The following is a 14,693-nucleotide window of genomic DNA, read 5'->3' as shown; positions in this document are numbered from 1 at the left end:
ATAAGATTCAACAGGGTCCAGAGTAATTGTATGGATTAGACTTATGTAGCAGGAAGCATCAAGATTTTCTCATACTCTTACTTTAGAGTTGTCAAAATTCAGTATATTCAATATAGTTGTTTATGCTAGTATTAAAATATTCAGTTATGCATTCTCACAGAAACTGGCAATATAAAACATTTGTGGTAGATCAGAAACAGCTGATTTATTTTGTTGCAACATTAAAATAATTCTATGTGGAAGGATTCTTCTGTGAGAAGTAGTATAAACTATGAATAAGTACCCATCAAATTAATCAATAAATTCAAATCTACAAGAGCAAGTTGCATACTTTTAACATATTTGACATTCTATTTTAACATCTACATTGCAAAGCATTAATCTACAATTACAAATTAAATGTAACAGAAAGATGTGAATAATAAACTTACCCCTTTCCAACAAAAGGAAGCTTTCACTTGCATCACTTTCTAAGGACTGTTCCTCCAGTAGACTGCGGTCAATTAATATAGCGTCCAGTGAGAGATGGGCTTTTCCTCATATTTTTAGGGATTACAGGATAGTAAAAAAGGTGTTGTGTGCGATCCTTCAGTTTTTCACAATATAACTGCTGTCTTTTTTTAAATAGTCAAATCTGACATGCTTAAAATCCAAAATTGACATTTTACTGCAGATAAAACTAAAATGATTCAAGAGAGAGGTGGTGTGAATTGTTATGGATTTTACTTAAAATGAGGCCTGGGCGTCAAAGTAGCTCTGCTCTCTCATCTGGAAAAGTGGATTATGTATATTGCTAATGTCTTGCTTAAAATGACATGTATGTAATTAATAATTGATAGGTTGCCCACATCACCTATTGCATGACAATTTCCACAAGTAGCACTCTTGTCAAAGACAGAAGTTCAGACATAAGTTCCACTCAAGATACAATCCACATTTTCTTATGGAGATTAAAGTGACAATGCTGAGGAAACATTGCACAGTTGGAAATGCTGCCTTTCTGTGGAGTTATTAAACAAACAAGCCACCTGCCCTCTCCTGTCGACATAACAGATCCCATGGCACTCTTCAGTAGTTTTCGTTGGAGTTCGAATCACTATATTAATTTAAGACTGCCAAAGCATTTTGACATATTTTTTAAAAAAAGGAATCCAATCATCCCTTAGTGACTGCAAATCTCAGTGGTTTGCAATTACATTTTTAAAGTGTTAATGGCAACCTAACATAAAAACTGATTCGAGAGAGAAGAACTGAGGATTGTCACAGATTTTGCTTAAAATGAGGCCAGGGCATCAAAATAGTTCTGCTCTCCCCTCATCTGGAAAAGTGGACTAGTCTGTACATTGCTAGTCTCTTGCTTAAAATGACATATGCAATTATCAATTGATAGGTTCAGCCTCACATTCATAATTAATTCCTTACATTTTCCATTATGCAAGATGGGTGGTGAAAACAATACTGTCTATTGATCTACTTTTGTCGGACAGTTTTTGGGTAACTGTTCAGTTACTACTGAGGTCTTTTATACCCTACACTTTGTAGTGATTGAGAAATCAGCCTAAACAAGTTTTGTATCCATATCTTCTCAGTGACTGTTTCTCAAAACTCATTCCTCTTTGGAATCTGATAAAAACAAAATACCTGTTCGTGGCAAGTTAATGTTTCTGCACAACTTACTCAAATGATTTAGAGTGCAGACTGTTCTCATATTGACTCAAGTAATCCTGCTGGACTCACCATTCAACAAGTACATTATAGTTAGGTTCAACCCTGTCCTTTCATGTCCTATTTCATTTCAAATAGTAATTAAAACTGATCAGACCTGGCTCTCCACTCCACCCTTCCTCCGGCACTCAGGCAAACTCTAATACTTAATCACCAAACACTAAGTTTAAACCTAGTGCTTTCTTGCATACAGTTTAGTTGTTACTAACTTGACATTTAATAAAATCCAAAGTGCTTCTTGAGCATGTGTGTTAATCAATTTATTGCATAGATGTTGTGCAGCAAAATACACCTTTAAACCATATTTGAATGGAAATTACTAGTGATTGTGCATAATTAGTACAAAGTACTATATTTATCCAGTGACCAAGATCACTCAGGTTGATGTCTATAAGACCATAAAACAAAGCAGAAGTTAGGCCATTCAGCCCATTGAGTTTGTTCTGCCATTCATTCATGGCTGATAGGTTCTGGATTGTCAAGGGTTACTGGGAGAATGGTGATGAGAAGCCTATCTATCTCAGTCTTAAATACATTCAATGACCTGGTCTCCACAGCCTTCTGTGGCAGTGAATTCCATAGATCAGGTTGCTACTCCTTAGGAGTGAGAAATCAGTGTAACTTGTTAACATTTAATTAACTTCCCTAGAACTAATTCTTGAACTAGGACGGGATTGGATTAAACTGGGATTCTCGAAGGATATTAACAGGAAAATCTCAGGCAAGCATTTGAAGACTAATGTATAATAGGCACCGAGATGACATATTGCATAGGCACCTGTACAGTGTACCTCAGTTAGACATGGACATTATAAATTTGGGCAAATCTGAAAAGAACAGATTTAAAAAAGAGATAATATCAATTATGTAGAGTCAGAGAGACATACAGCATGGAAACAGGCCCTTCAGTCCAACTTGTCTGTGCCGACCAGATATCCTAAATTAATCTAGTCCCATTTGCCAGCATTTGACCCATATCCCTCCAAACCCTTCCTATTCATATATTCATCCAGATGCCTTTTAAATGGTGTGAGATTTTTAACTTTGTCCACCCCAGTCTAACACCATCTTCTCCATCATCTCTCCACCCCTCCCTTTCCTACTTAGTTAACGAATCTCTTTGCTTTCCATTGACATGATGCAAGCACATCCTGAATTTGCTCCCAATTTCATAAAACTTACTGCTTTATCTCATTTGATCATTAATACAAGTTCCCAAACAAGCAAACCAGAAAAGATGAAATGGCAGGTTTTTTTATAGAAGAGAATGGAATTAAATGAAGCACACTGCAATTTAATCTTGCACTAAGTTTCTGTAACAGGGCATTTAACAGTGTCTGTTAGTTAGTTTTGCCCTTGCAATTTACAACTTTTATTCCAATAGAGTTGACAATGTCGCAGCGAGGAAATCTGGGCATCTGAGATCTGTAGGAATAAAGGCAAGCAACATCCTTAACTTAATTATAGGGTTATGAAATTAATAGTTCAGGGATTGAAAGGCAATGAAAATTACACAGGTTCAAATTCAACAACATATCTGGTACAGAGAACGAAATAAAGGGAAGCAAAAAGTTTGAGACAGAAAAATAAATAGGAAAGCTAAACAAAGCTTAATAACTAAGATTTCAATAAAATATAAAAGAATTGAGTGTCTACATATTGGTAATAGTTAATTTTCATGAGAAATATTGATTGATAATAATTAACACAAAATTGTTAAAATATTTAAACTGAAATGAACAAGACTAACTTTGTAATGAGTTGTATTTGCATATGTGTGTGTACAGTAAGTTCACATTATTCCATCTTAAATTAGCCAGAGAGATCCTATTCTCAAAATGCCAAAAGCACAGCTGCTCAAATCATAACTTTTGGTTATTTAAACTTAACCAGAAATCTGCACCTAGCTATACCATTTGTACATAATTAAAGCCATTAATAAATGGGACAAAGGACACATGTGCATGTGTGTCAGAGAGAAGGTGGGGAGAGAGAGGGAGGAAATGTGGGAAGATGATTAGTAAAAGCATGTATTTTTCTTTTGGGCATACAAGTTTGGAGAAAAGAAATACTGATTCCCTTGAATTACGTTCTGAACTAATGAAAACATCCACTTTAAGCCACTTAAAGTTTAAAATGATAACAATTCGTACTTGGAAACAGAAAGCTTGGAACATACATTTTGAAATATTAAACTGATTCATTTACACTGGCAAATATTTAATTACACTGGCTAAAATCAACTTACTTCTATAGGAATTCAGTCATTAAAATATTGAAACAGGAATTTCTTGGTGTATTTGCTTTATTCATGGAAAGATACAGACATCAAGAATGGAAAGCATGATAATATGGTTTAAATTTTCCCGTGTTGCAAATACAACTTAACACTCATTTATGAAACCATAAAACTTTAAATTATTGAAATAGAGTGCAAGGAGAACCCCATTATTATCTATATATTTTCCACCAGAAGTAAATCAGTGGGAAAAGGCATTCTCACCAAAAAAGAACTAAAGTAGATTTAAAATACTAGCAGTTATACATAGGCTTAAATATTTTTTGTGTAAAATGGAACAGAATAACATTATATTTCAAAGCATAATACAGTTCCCAGTGTGCATAAAACTGCCTTCAGTGCACAGCCCAAGCTCACTCACATTCATCCTAATTACAACTCTTAATTCAGCTGCTTTCGCTGGTCAGTTAACTGTGCCATAGCAATTTACTGAAATTGCATATAGCTACGTTTGTACCGACTTGTTGCAACTACAAAATGCACGTTTCATTAAGATTCACAGTACTTTTATTCAGAACACGAGTTTAATATACTTCAGCTAACTAGGTAAAGATTGTATTGAAAATATCTAGTCTCCTCTTCAAAGCAATACTTTCCAAGATATTGTGGAAAATTATTTTGCAATGAAAAAATGATTAAATACAAAAAGCTCTCATGGACTTTTCTGTTCTGAAGTCACTTGACTCAAAATGTTAACGGTTTTTCTCTCTTCATAGATATTGCCATATGTGCTGAGTATTTTCAACATTTTTACTTCAGATTTCCAGCATCCACACTATTTTTTCTTTTAATATATTCTTTCCACCTGATCTAAATTATTCCCTTTTCAAACCAATTCAAACATATCAATGTGTTTAGATGAGGAATGAACTGGGTTTCAAAAAAGCATTTGCAAGTTTATTCATTTCAATGTTTGTGCTACTATAAACTAAACAAGTTGTGTTTAGTTATTTTGGTACATAGGTCAAATACTTCCCCATCTGACTTGCTTCAATATTTAGTACAAAAGCTAAGGTGAAACTATACATTTGGACAAAGCACTACATTTTTAAATCTTTTGAAGCTTATTGCAATGGCTTAGCACTTATTATTCAGGTATGGCAAAGTCTCAGAAAAGGTGTCAAATTTTAAAAATGAATTACAGACACTGAGAAGAGGATGATAATAATTCCCATTAAATGCTTTTTCATAGGCCACAAAGAAATTTAATACAAACTGGCTACAATCTCAATTAGGATAAATAGCTCAGATAATATAATACTGTGAGTACTCAAAAATCTATTTCATGACAGCCTTCAATTATTTCTGAGCCATGTTTCTGAAAGATTTTAAGTTGACAAATTTGATAGAAAGGAGTATCTTAATGTAGACTGGGTGCTATTTTGCCTCAACAATGAAAAATATAGACCACAAAGGTGGAGTTGTCCAGATAAGATAAAACGAAGGCATTAAGGTGACTTTACAGATATCAAAAATGGTACATCTATTCATTGCATCATTCCCTCCGAGTGGAATGTGTGGGGCAGTTTTCTGTGACAAGCAGAAGTCACAGGATAAACTATTGAAGGACTACTGTGCAATGTGATTTGGACCACAGCAGCACATCTCTCGTTTCAGTATCTGCTGTAGTGAAACAGCATACCCTGTGTATACAGTATGACTACAACCAACTGCTGCAGATCAAATGACATTACACAATGGCACCCAGCCCAGATGACATGGTACAAAGGTCAACTTAACTTCCATCTGTTAGTACATCATTTGTGCTGCAAAGGAAAACTGAAAATGGAATAAATCTGCTATCATATATACAATAAATATATACACACATATTAACAAACCATTGGAATTCAGATATTGGTAATTTGATTAAACTTCACACTCAGATTATCTAAATCTCTCATAAGTATCCCTTTATGCTGTCATTCACATACCTTGAAACACAGATGAAGGAGTAAAGCTATTTATGTTTGAATCATTTCACGCTTCAAGTGCCTATTAGGCAACTGAGATATAGCGTTCTGATTTAAGTTGAAAAATAACCAGAGTATCAGAAAATGTCTTCAAAACTAAATGCTCTTTTATTTAAAGGGAAAAAAAATCTTATTAAATCAAGTACAATTTAAACTATCTTCTCCCACCAGAACATGCTGGGAATTGGTTTGTTATTTTAAGTTTCACCACAAGCGTAATAAAACAAAACCATTTTGCATATGCCCATTTATGTACACCATAATAGTATCTGAAACATTTGTATATGTCAAGCAGGTAATAACCAGTATGCTTCAAAGAGTTATCCATTACTTAACGGTTACAAATGTTCTGAAATTTGAGCACTCTGTAGAAATTAAAATTAAGCTGACTGTAAACTGGCATTTTTTTGCACATGTACAAATCCCAGCAGAGTAGAGATATGCACTCACTGGTTCAGCCATTTGGAATAGTACATAAGCCTACTGGCCTATTCAATCCGGTATTCCAGTGATTTTCCTTAGGTTTCTGAAAGAATCATACTTCCAGTTGTATGGACAATACTGAGTGTCACAGACATCCTGAAATAGCCAATGTGTAGCTGAGAAAAGTTGGGTTTGGTTCAGGGAAACACTGAAAATAGCAGACCAGTAAAGTGGGATTAATGTTCAAATGCTGTTCATTTTGTCCTCTACCGATCCATTTCATCTAGTAATGGTGTGGCATCACCTGCGATGGACATCGGGGTGCCTTCAATCATGGGACTAGGTGAAGGCCGAGGTGTCATCTTTGCTTTCTGTTTTCGCCTTTCCTGTTCTTTCTCTTGTAGCCACTGTTCTGCTATCTTACCCCAGTCTACTGCAGTATGAGCAGTTGAAGTCCTAGGTTAAAGAATGATAAAGTGTTAGTGTCTTTGAATTCATGTTTTCATCATGCTAAGTTTTGTCTTAAGCTGCACACCATCCAAAAATGCATGCATTTCAATCTAAATTCCAGACTAATATCTGACATTAGGACATTGCTACAAGTAGACTGCAGATTACCCATATATTATTCATTTTCTACCTGAAATTTAGCTTAAAGAATTAACTCCCATACTTAGGTTACAACATGAATGATTTAATGTTTTATTTTCTATTTTTAAATGCAAGGCAATCCCAGTCTTTGAATTTCAATAGTGGAGACTATGGGGCACATTCTTTTCTTGGTGCCCTGAACATATAGTTTAAGACGTCAGCACTGCAGATTGGGAGTCCAGGTGATACCTTTCCAACCTCATTATAAACAGGTTTTGCTGTATACCACCCAGCACACTAGCTGGGATGTCGGCAAGCAAAATTTCAACTTTACACCTTTCAACCTTCAAGTTATATAAATACAGAAACATTCCAAAGCTCAAGGCCAGTCAGAGCATCCAGCACATTTTAACTTTTTAGATTAACCAATTAGACCACAACAAAGGATTACCTCACTTCCATTTATCTGCGTTTGCCCCACATCCTTATGGATATTTTGAATTAACCTGTTCAGATGTGCTATAGCATACTTCTGGAGCAGGTGGAGCTTGAACCCAGACCTACAGGACCAGAGTTAGGGACATTACCACTGCACCACAAGATACTTCCCAATATCACTGTATCCTTGCCTTCAAACATCCATTTGCCTCAGTGTTTAAATGGCCCAACAATCAATTAAGCACAGCCCTTATGTAGTAATTTCCAGATTTTCACCACCCTGTTTTTATAAAGGAAATGCTTCCAAATTTTGCTCCCCTATGACCTAATTCTAATTTTGGGATTACATATACCTGTTCTCGATTCTCCTGCTAGAGAAAATAATGCTTTCTCATCAATTCTTTCAAATCCTTCTAACATTGTGGACAACTGGATCAGATCACTCCTTAATCTATCATAATCAAAGGGATACAAATTCTTCAAATCTCAGTAATATTCTAGTGATTCTGCATTTCATTCCTTCAATGGCTAATATATTATTTGTAGTGCAGACCTAAATTAAACAGCACTTTAAATGGAGTCTGACAAAAGCTTTATAAAACTGAACTACATCTGCTTCCTCTTTACATCTTCGTCCCCATGAAAAGAACAACAACATTCCCTGAGCCCTTTTGAATCAATCAACTTGATATTGATGGTTAGTTTTTAAAAATCTGTTACTCAACAGTTCTCATTTTCAAACATGCTCTGATTTAACTTTCTTGGTTTTAAAATGATTATCTCTCTCTTGTCTACATCGAATTTAATGCCATGATTTTTCCCTCACTAAACCGTTCCCTGTCCATAAGATGTTGATTTGGTCCAGACAATCTGTTCCAGCATTCAATGAGATCATAGCTGATTTGATAATCCTAAACTCCACTTTCCTGCCTTATCCCTATAACCCTCCATTTACTTAATGTTTAAACATACATTTATCTCAACCTTGAATATACTTAATGACCTAGCATCAACAGCCCTCTCGTGGTAAAGAATTCTTACTACCCTGAGAAACAAGTCCTCCTCCTTGCTATCCCACTGCAACTCCCTGCTCACTGAACTTAATGTTCCTCTTAACTTTGTGCCAATTGTATTGAAAGCTGAGAGATTTATATATATTAATATCATTTTTGAACTTCGAAAAAAATAGTAGCATATGGATGTTGGCTATTTTAAAGAAGGGCTTTTATTGGGACAAACACAAATAGATCAGATATTCCTTCTCGAATAATGATTTAATCCAGTGTCCTAGGAGCAGGCAACCCCATGGGTAATAATGGAAAGCGGTTTCTATTATTGTTATTTTCAACAAGTAAACAGCAAAAGCCATTACATTGTTTTCAGATCAGAATAATCAAGAATTGATTTAGATTAGAAAATCGCAGTGATTAAAAGGTTGTCGGGGAGTGCAAACATAATTTTTCTCCTAGAGATAAAACTTTTTTTCCAGGGCAGTTAAGTGAATAAGTTACCTTGGCAGCAAATTTTAATTTGTATAACTTCCAAATCAGAAGTGTTCATGTAAGATGATTTTACAGTTAATTCTCCTGGGGAGAATCCATTAACTAGAACTTAGACTTGATACGGGCTGGGGGGGGGGGGGCAGTTTAATTTTTCTCAAACAAACAAACAAACAAACAAACACAGTCTCTGTACCTGAATGGCTGCTGTTTCTTTTTCTTTTCACCTTTTGGGTAATACATTTCTATTCTGTTAATGAAACTCTGTAGCCTTGTGTGACTAAGTTTAAATAACTGACCATTCGGTTAACTGAAATAGAAGAATTTGATCTATCCATTCAGATTTCATTCTGGAATGTGACTTGTGCAGTAGTACCATTGGCTGGGATCTTAACACAATCAACACTGCAAAAGTACTCACTTTGGCTGTGACCTTTGTCGTGTTGTAGATGGCGGTATGACAGAAGCTTGAGGTGTAGCATTACCATGGTACTGAGGTGTTGTCATTGGTTGACTGGGTGTTGTGTATGAATAGCTTGGAGTCATCAATGGTGTTGCTACTGGCTGCTGTGCAGGAGTTGCAAAAACCTGGTAAAAGGATCAGATCTAAATCAGATTCAATTAAGACAGAAAATAGGTGGCTAAGCTAGAGAAGATTATAAGGGTTACATTTTGCTGTATCTTAACCATGAAAAGTTGTGCCCCAACACTACTAGAATTTAACAAAAAAAAAGCTGATCGACGCACAAGCGTTTGAAGATATAAATGTCTCTTGAAGTGAAAAGTTAAATTGCAGAAAATATTAACAATAACTTAAGAATTTGACAGCAATTCAAACTGCAAGTTATTGTTTCGTACTTTGCCATAATGCAATTCAGTGAAAAAGTCAAAACAAAAAACAGAATGGGGATTGGTTTGAGGAGATCTGCTACTTGAAAGTAATGCTACAGTTGGATGTAGCTCATTGTTGGCTGAGTTGGTATTTGCTGGCAAGCAACCAGTGGAAATTCTGCTCAGCAAGTTTAACAGTTGACCAAGTTCAGTTCACCCTATTCCTGTAAAAACTTGAATTTGTTTGAGACCATGTCATCTCTGGAGGTGATACATTGCCAGCTCTGGGATCGGTTAGGCAAAGTTGGAGGGATCTTCAATGACCTGCAATCTCTTTTCTCGACAGTATGGAGCAGCCCAGACCATGCAAGATCTCTGAAATGCTGTGTTGGTACATGAATGAACATGTGGACTGACTGAAAATGAGACATCATCATCTTCCACATGTTAAGTAGTGTGGGTGTGGTCGTTACAGAAAAGGCCATACAGAGTGCCTTGGATTTCAAAACTGCAGCGCAAAAACACTAAAAATTGTCTGACTGCATTGATTACACGGTAGATTGTAACCCACTATCTGAAGACAGCACACCAAGCAGAAGAGAGTACTCGAGTATTTCCAGCGCCAATTGCTGACATTTTTCAGTATCTTTTACAAAGTCAAGGCATTGTAAGGTGTGAACAGAGTTGAATAAAGACATTTTCCCCATATTTACTGTTTTATTGTGTTTTCATCTGGCAGTTTCTTTTGACAGTGTGTTGGTAAGCAAATCAGGTTACAAAGGGTTCACTTTGGCCATTGTGGAGCTATCTACAAATGAATTTGAGAGTGGATCCCCAGGGACTGGAGTCATTGGGACTTTATGGAGTAGAAATAGAGCAAATGAGGAGGTATCTTCAAAATCGCAATGACTATTTGAAGCAATGACACAATTGATTATTTTATCTGTCACAAGATGTCAGGTGCAAGGGAAGAAGTTACTCTTTTGCCCAGATGAGAGCTTGGCTGATAATTAGTCAGAATTAGTACCAGTGCACACTAGGTTAAGTGAAGAGGAAGGATTTCCATTTGTATGCTTGGTATTTTGGATAATGGACAGGTCCAGGAAATCCCAAATGCAATTTGCCTAAATGAGAGCAACAATTAAGCCTTGGGCAACTTAGAAATTATTAACATGGTAGTATTTAAAAAAGGTGAAAATAGAAATCTTAAGGCAGAAACATACGTGATAGGCACTGCTTCCTCCATAGCCATACTGACTGGATCCCCACTGTGCTGGAGTAGCATTTGGGTTCTGACCCTGTCCAGTAACAGCTGCTATGGCATTGAACATTTGCGTTGTCATGTTCTGTGGGAGAGCATTAACAGCTCGTGTAATATCTAGTAGAGAAGGGAAATAATTGCTTAGTTAATTACTGTGGACATCAGTTACATATTCATTTAAATTCCATTTCCTTAGCACATCTGAAACAAAGTAACAGTTCTATTACATCTACACTGAAAACACAAACTAAGACAGATTCAGTACGCAACATGGTTCTTAATATTAAACTACTGGCTATGCAGTGTACAAACATTACAACAACACGAATAAAAGCACAGCATAGAACCACTTTCTTTTTAGAGATTTACATGTCAAAGTAAATCCAACACCAACATGATTATTGCTCTCATTACCCCCAAATCTAAAAGCTTTCTTTGGATCAAAATTCATGACCACTAGATTACGAATCCTCAAAATATCCAATCCATTTCTAACTCATTCTGTCCACCAGGAAATTAGCAGCTATTAAAAAGACCTGGTGTAATGGTGTTGTGACTCAATGTTATGTGAAGCATGGAAGGGACAACATTCAACTTAATTTTCATCACTGGTTTTCTAAAACCACATTGGAGAAAACACTAAACAAATATTTATTTTTATTATGGTCCTTCCAGCAACTGAATAACTTCACTGAAATATGAAATAGCTGACAGAAGGTGGTGAAAGATAGTGACAGCAACAATGTTAAGGCATTAAAAACCAGATTTGGAACTGTAGAAGTTGCACTAAATATTAAAACAAAACTGCTTTGGGAGACAAAATTACTTACTTCCTTGCCATTCAGCTTTATTAAACACAAGTAAAACTGTAGAAGTACAGCAATGCATTTTACAATCAGGAACAGAATGGAATGACAGTTCGAACACAAGGGAAGAAAGTAATTCCATGCACATACCTGCCAAATTAAGATTAGCTGGTGTTGCATCCATAGAGGCAGGTGTTCTGCTGGATCTGCTTGTACTTGAAGGTGTAATACCTGGGAACAGATAATCATGTTCATTTCAGTATTCATAGTTCATGACTAAAATTCTTGTTTATGCAGTTGCCACAAAAATCATAAATGTCAATGTATACCTTGTGGTGAAAATATATTCCATCCAAACTTTTAACAATCTGAATCCTTTCTATTTAAAGGTCAAATGTATCCGTATTTTTCATACTACCTAATCTCAACCCATTTGGAAGTGCACAGATTCTATGCATTGGTTAAATTCAATGGCCTCTGTAGTCTTACCTGGAACAGGATCCTGGAAGTGATCCTTAAACCATCTAAACAGTCCATTCACAGTTGGGAAAATTTGCCCCCTGTAACGGTATCCTTCTGGTGTTACTGTAACATACTCCACCCTACAAACAATATAACATTTAGAGTGCAAACAGAAACACTGTATATGGAATTACTTTGCTGAACTGTTTAAAATTGTCCTATAATCTTCCTAGTGTTAAACCTATAGAAATGCAGGCTCTCTTCAGTAGTATCTCTTCTCTACAAATGTACTGTATTCATACATTAGATTTCCTTTCTTTCCAGAAAAGAACGTAAATAGATTTCTCATACCCTAATACCACAGAACAAAGATACCTGTCTTAGAAATTTGAGTTGCAGTTTGCAGTCCAATTTCTGAAAGCTATCAAATTTACATCTTTGGCTTGTACTGTAATATAACAAACTTGTAAAGTAAGTATTCCAGAAAACGTTCCTATTCTAAAACAGACCACTGACATCACATCATATATTAAAGCATCCACATTTGGACAGCACAGTGTCTCAGTGGTTAGTGCTGCTGCATCTCAGCACCAGGGACCTGGGTTTAATTCCAGCCTTGGGTGACTGACTTTGTGGAGTTTGCATGTTCTCCCCAGCATGGGATTTCTGCTAGATGATCCACTTTCTTTCCAGATGAGCAGTTTAGGTGAATTAGCCATGGTAAAAACAGGGTTATTGGAATTAGATAGGGGCTGTCTGGGTGTGATATTCTTCAGAAGGCTGGTGCAGACCTGATGGGCTAAATAGCCTCTTTCTACACCATGGGGATTCTACGATTCAAACCAGTTGAAACTGGCTCATTCTTATCATCTAATAGGATCTAAGTTCAGTATACAGTTACTTTCACTTAATAACTGCATATTGAACTTGTACTTGTAAAAGGAAATGCAACAACGTGAAATTAGTTGAAATTCACATGCTTTTCCAGCTCCAGACATACTGTTAGCTACTCTGCACATGACACTACTGGCATTCCTCATTTTCTGCAACGTAGTGCATGAATATCATAATTATATCCATAATAACAACTTTATAAGCCCAGGAGAGGGGAGACCTTTCAGTAATAATTATACGAGCTAATTAAGAATATTAAATGCTTATCACTGAAATTACAGAACACCACTTTGGGGGTACCAACCTTGGTTTAGCACGAGGTTGGTAGCCTAACAAAAATTTTCCTGGCAATTCCTTTGATGCTGAAATAAAATAGGGAATAAAAGACGGCTTTTCTCTTTTGGATTTTGATAGCAGTTCCTCCATTTTCTAGAAAGGAAAATAAATTAATGCCATATTTAATACAGTCTTGGTGACAACAAAACATTAAGGTTAACTGTGGAAATAACTGTTCAAAAAAGGTAGGTCTTTTTGGCACAAATTAATTTTATATTTCAAAAGGATAAGAGGAGTTTATGCAATGAAATGTTCCACACTACAAAAACAATAAACATTACTTTCTTACTACAGAAACCAAATGACCTGTGTTTAGTGTTTTTAATTTGTTTTATTTTCATAAATAACACTTTTTAGACAACTGTTTACTATTAGAACCACTGATCTATTAAATAATTGCAGTAGAACTGCAAATAACCGTTCTATTAAGAAGGGACCCTGTCTTGATGGCTAATTAAAATAAGAGTGGGCTGACATATTCCAATTGATTAAATACTGGCAGCTTGATTCCCACTAGTTCCTAATTTGACTTCAGCTGAAAATGCTGCTCAGCTCAGCTGCTTTAAGAAATAACTCATTTCCAAACATTTAACATGGCAAACAACATTTTTCCAAAGTCACAATGTGTTCAAAATCCAGGCAAATGTACAATTTGAATTTGAATAACTGTCTTAGTTGAATTCAAGGTCGCTCCTATTTAATCACCAGTTTTGCTAAACCACCTTTATAACAAAAGTAATGCATTAAAACTGTTGCTTGATTTTAATGTATTATCATAACTGGAACAAATGGTGGTCCAACACAGAAGAAAAACCATGTCACAGTGCAACCTTGGAATGCTCTGCTAATCAGGCTGCTTGCTGTATAGCAGGTACTGTCCAGAATCCTGTGCTTATCCAGTGCTCTGAGATGAAGAGCAATCTGTGTCTCCTCACACAGAAGATTAGTATACAGATATAGCAACTAATTAGGAAAGCCATTTATTGGAGAGGGGATTGAATCTAAAAGTAGGAGGTTATGTTTCAATTATACATTATATCAGTGAGATCACACCGACAGTACTGTGCATAAAATTGGTCACTTTATTTAAGAAAGGGTGTAAATGCATCGGAGGCAGTTCAGAGAAGGTTTCACTGGACTAATGCCCAGAATGGG

General features: G+C 35.9%; 1 protein-coding gene across 2 annotated transcripts in view; it reads right to left on the bottom strand.

The window, feature by feature from the left end:
* Positions 1-4,012: 4,012 nt before the first annotated feature.
* Positions 4,013-14,693, bottom strand: part of supt6h (SPT6 homolog, histone chaperone and transcription elongation factor) — a 74,220-nt gene continuing 63,539 nt past the window's right edge. For both annotated transcript variants that reach the window (XM_072589656.1, XM_072589657.1), the window contains 6 exons: positions 13,507-13,631; positions 12,336-12,448; positions 11,997-12,077; positions 11,003-11,157; positions 9,370-9,536; positions 4,013-6,876 (listed from right to left, as the gene is read on the bottom strand). In XM_072589656.1, coding sequence (XP_072445757.1) covers positions 6,687-6,876; positions 9,370-9,536; positions 11,003-11,157; positions 11,997-12,077; positions 12,336-12,448; positions 13,507-13,631 — 831 coding nt within the window. In that variant the 3' untranslated portion in view covers positions 4,013-6,686. The remainder of the gene's footprint in view (positions 6,877-9,369; positions 9,537-11,002; positions 11,158-11,996; positions 12,078-12,335; positions 12,449-13,506; positions 13,632-14,693) is intronic.

This window comes from Chiloscyllium punctatum, chromosome 19 (genome assembly GCF_047496795.1).
Source record: "Chiloscyllium punctatum isolate Juve2018m chromosome 19, sChiPun1.3, whole genome shotgun sequence".
Taxonomy (NCBI): Eukaryota; Metazoa; Chordata; class Chondrichthyes; order Orectolobiformes; family Hemiscylliidae; genus Chiloscyllium; species Chiloscyllium punctatum.
This window is presented reverse-complemented; position numbering and strand designations above follow the sequence as displayed.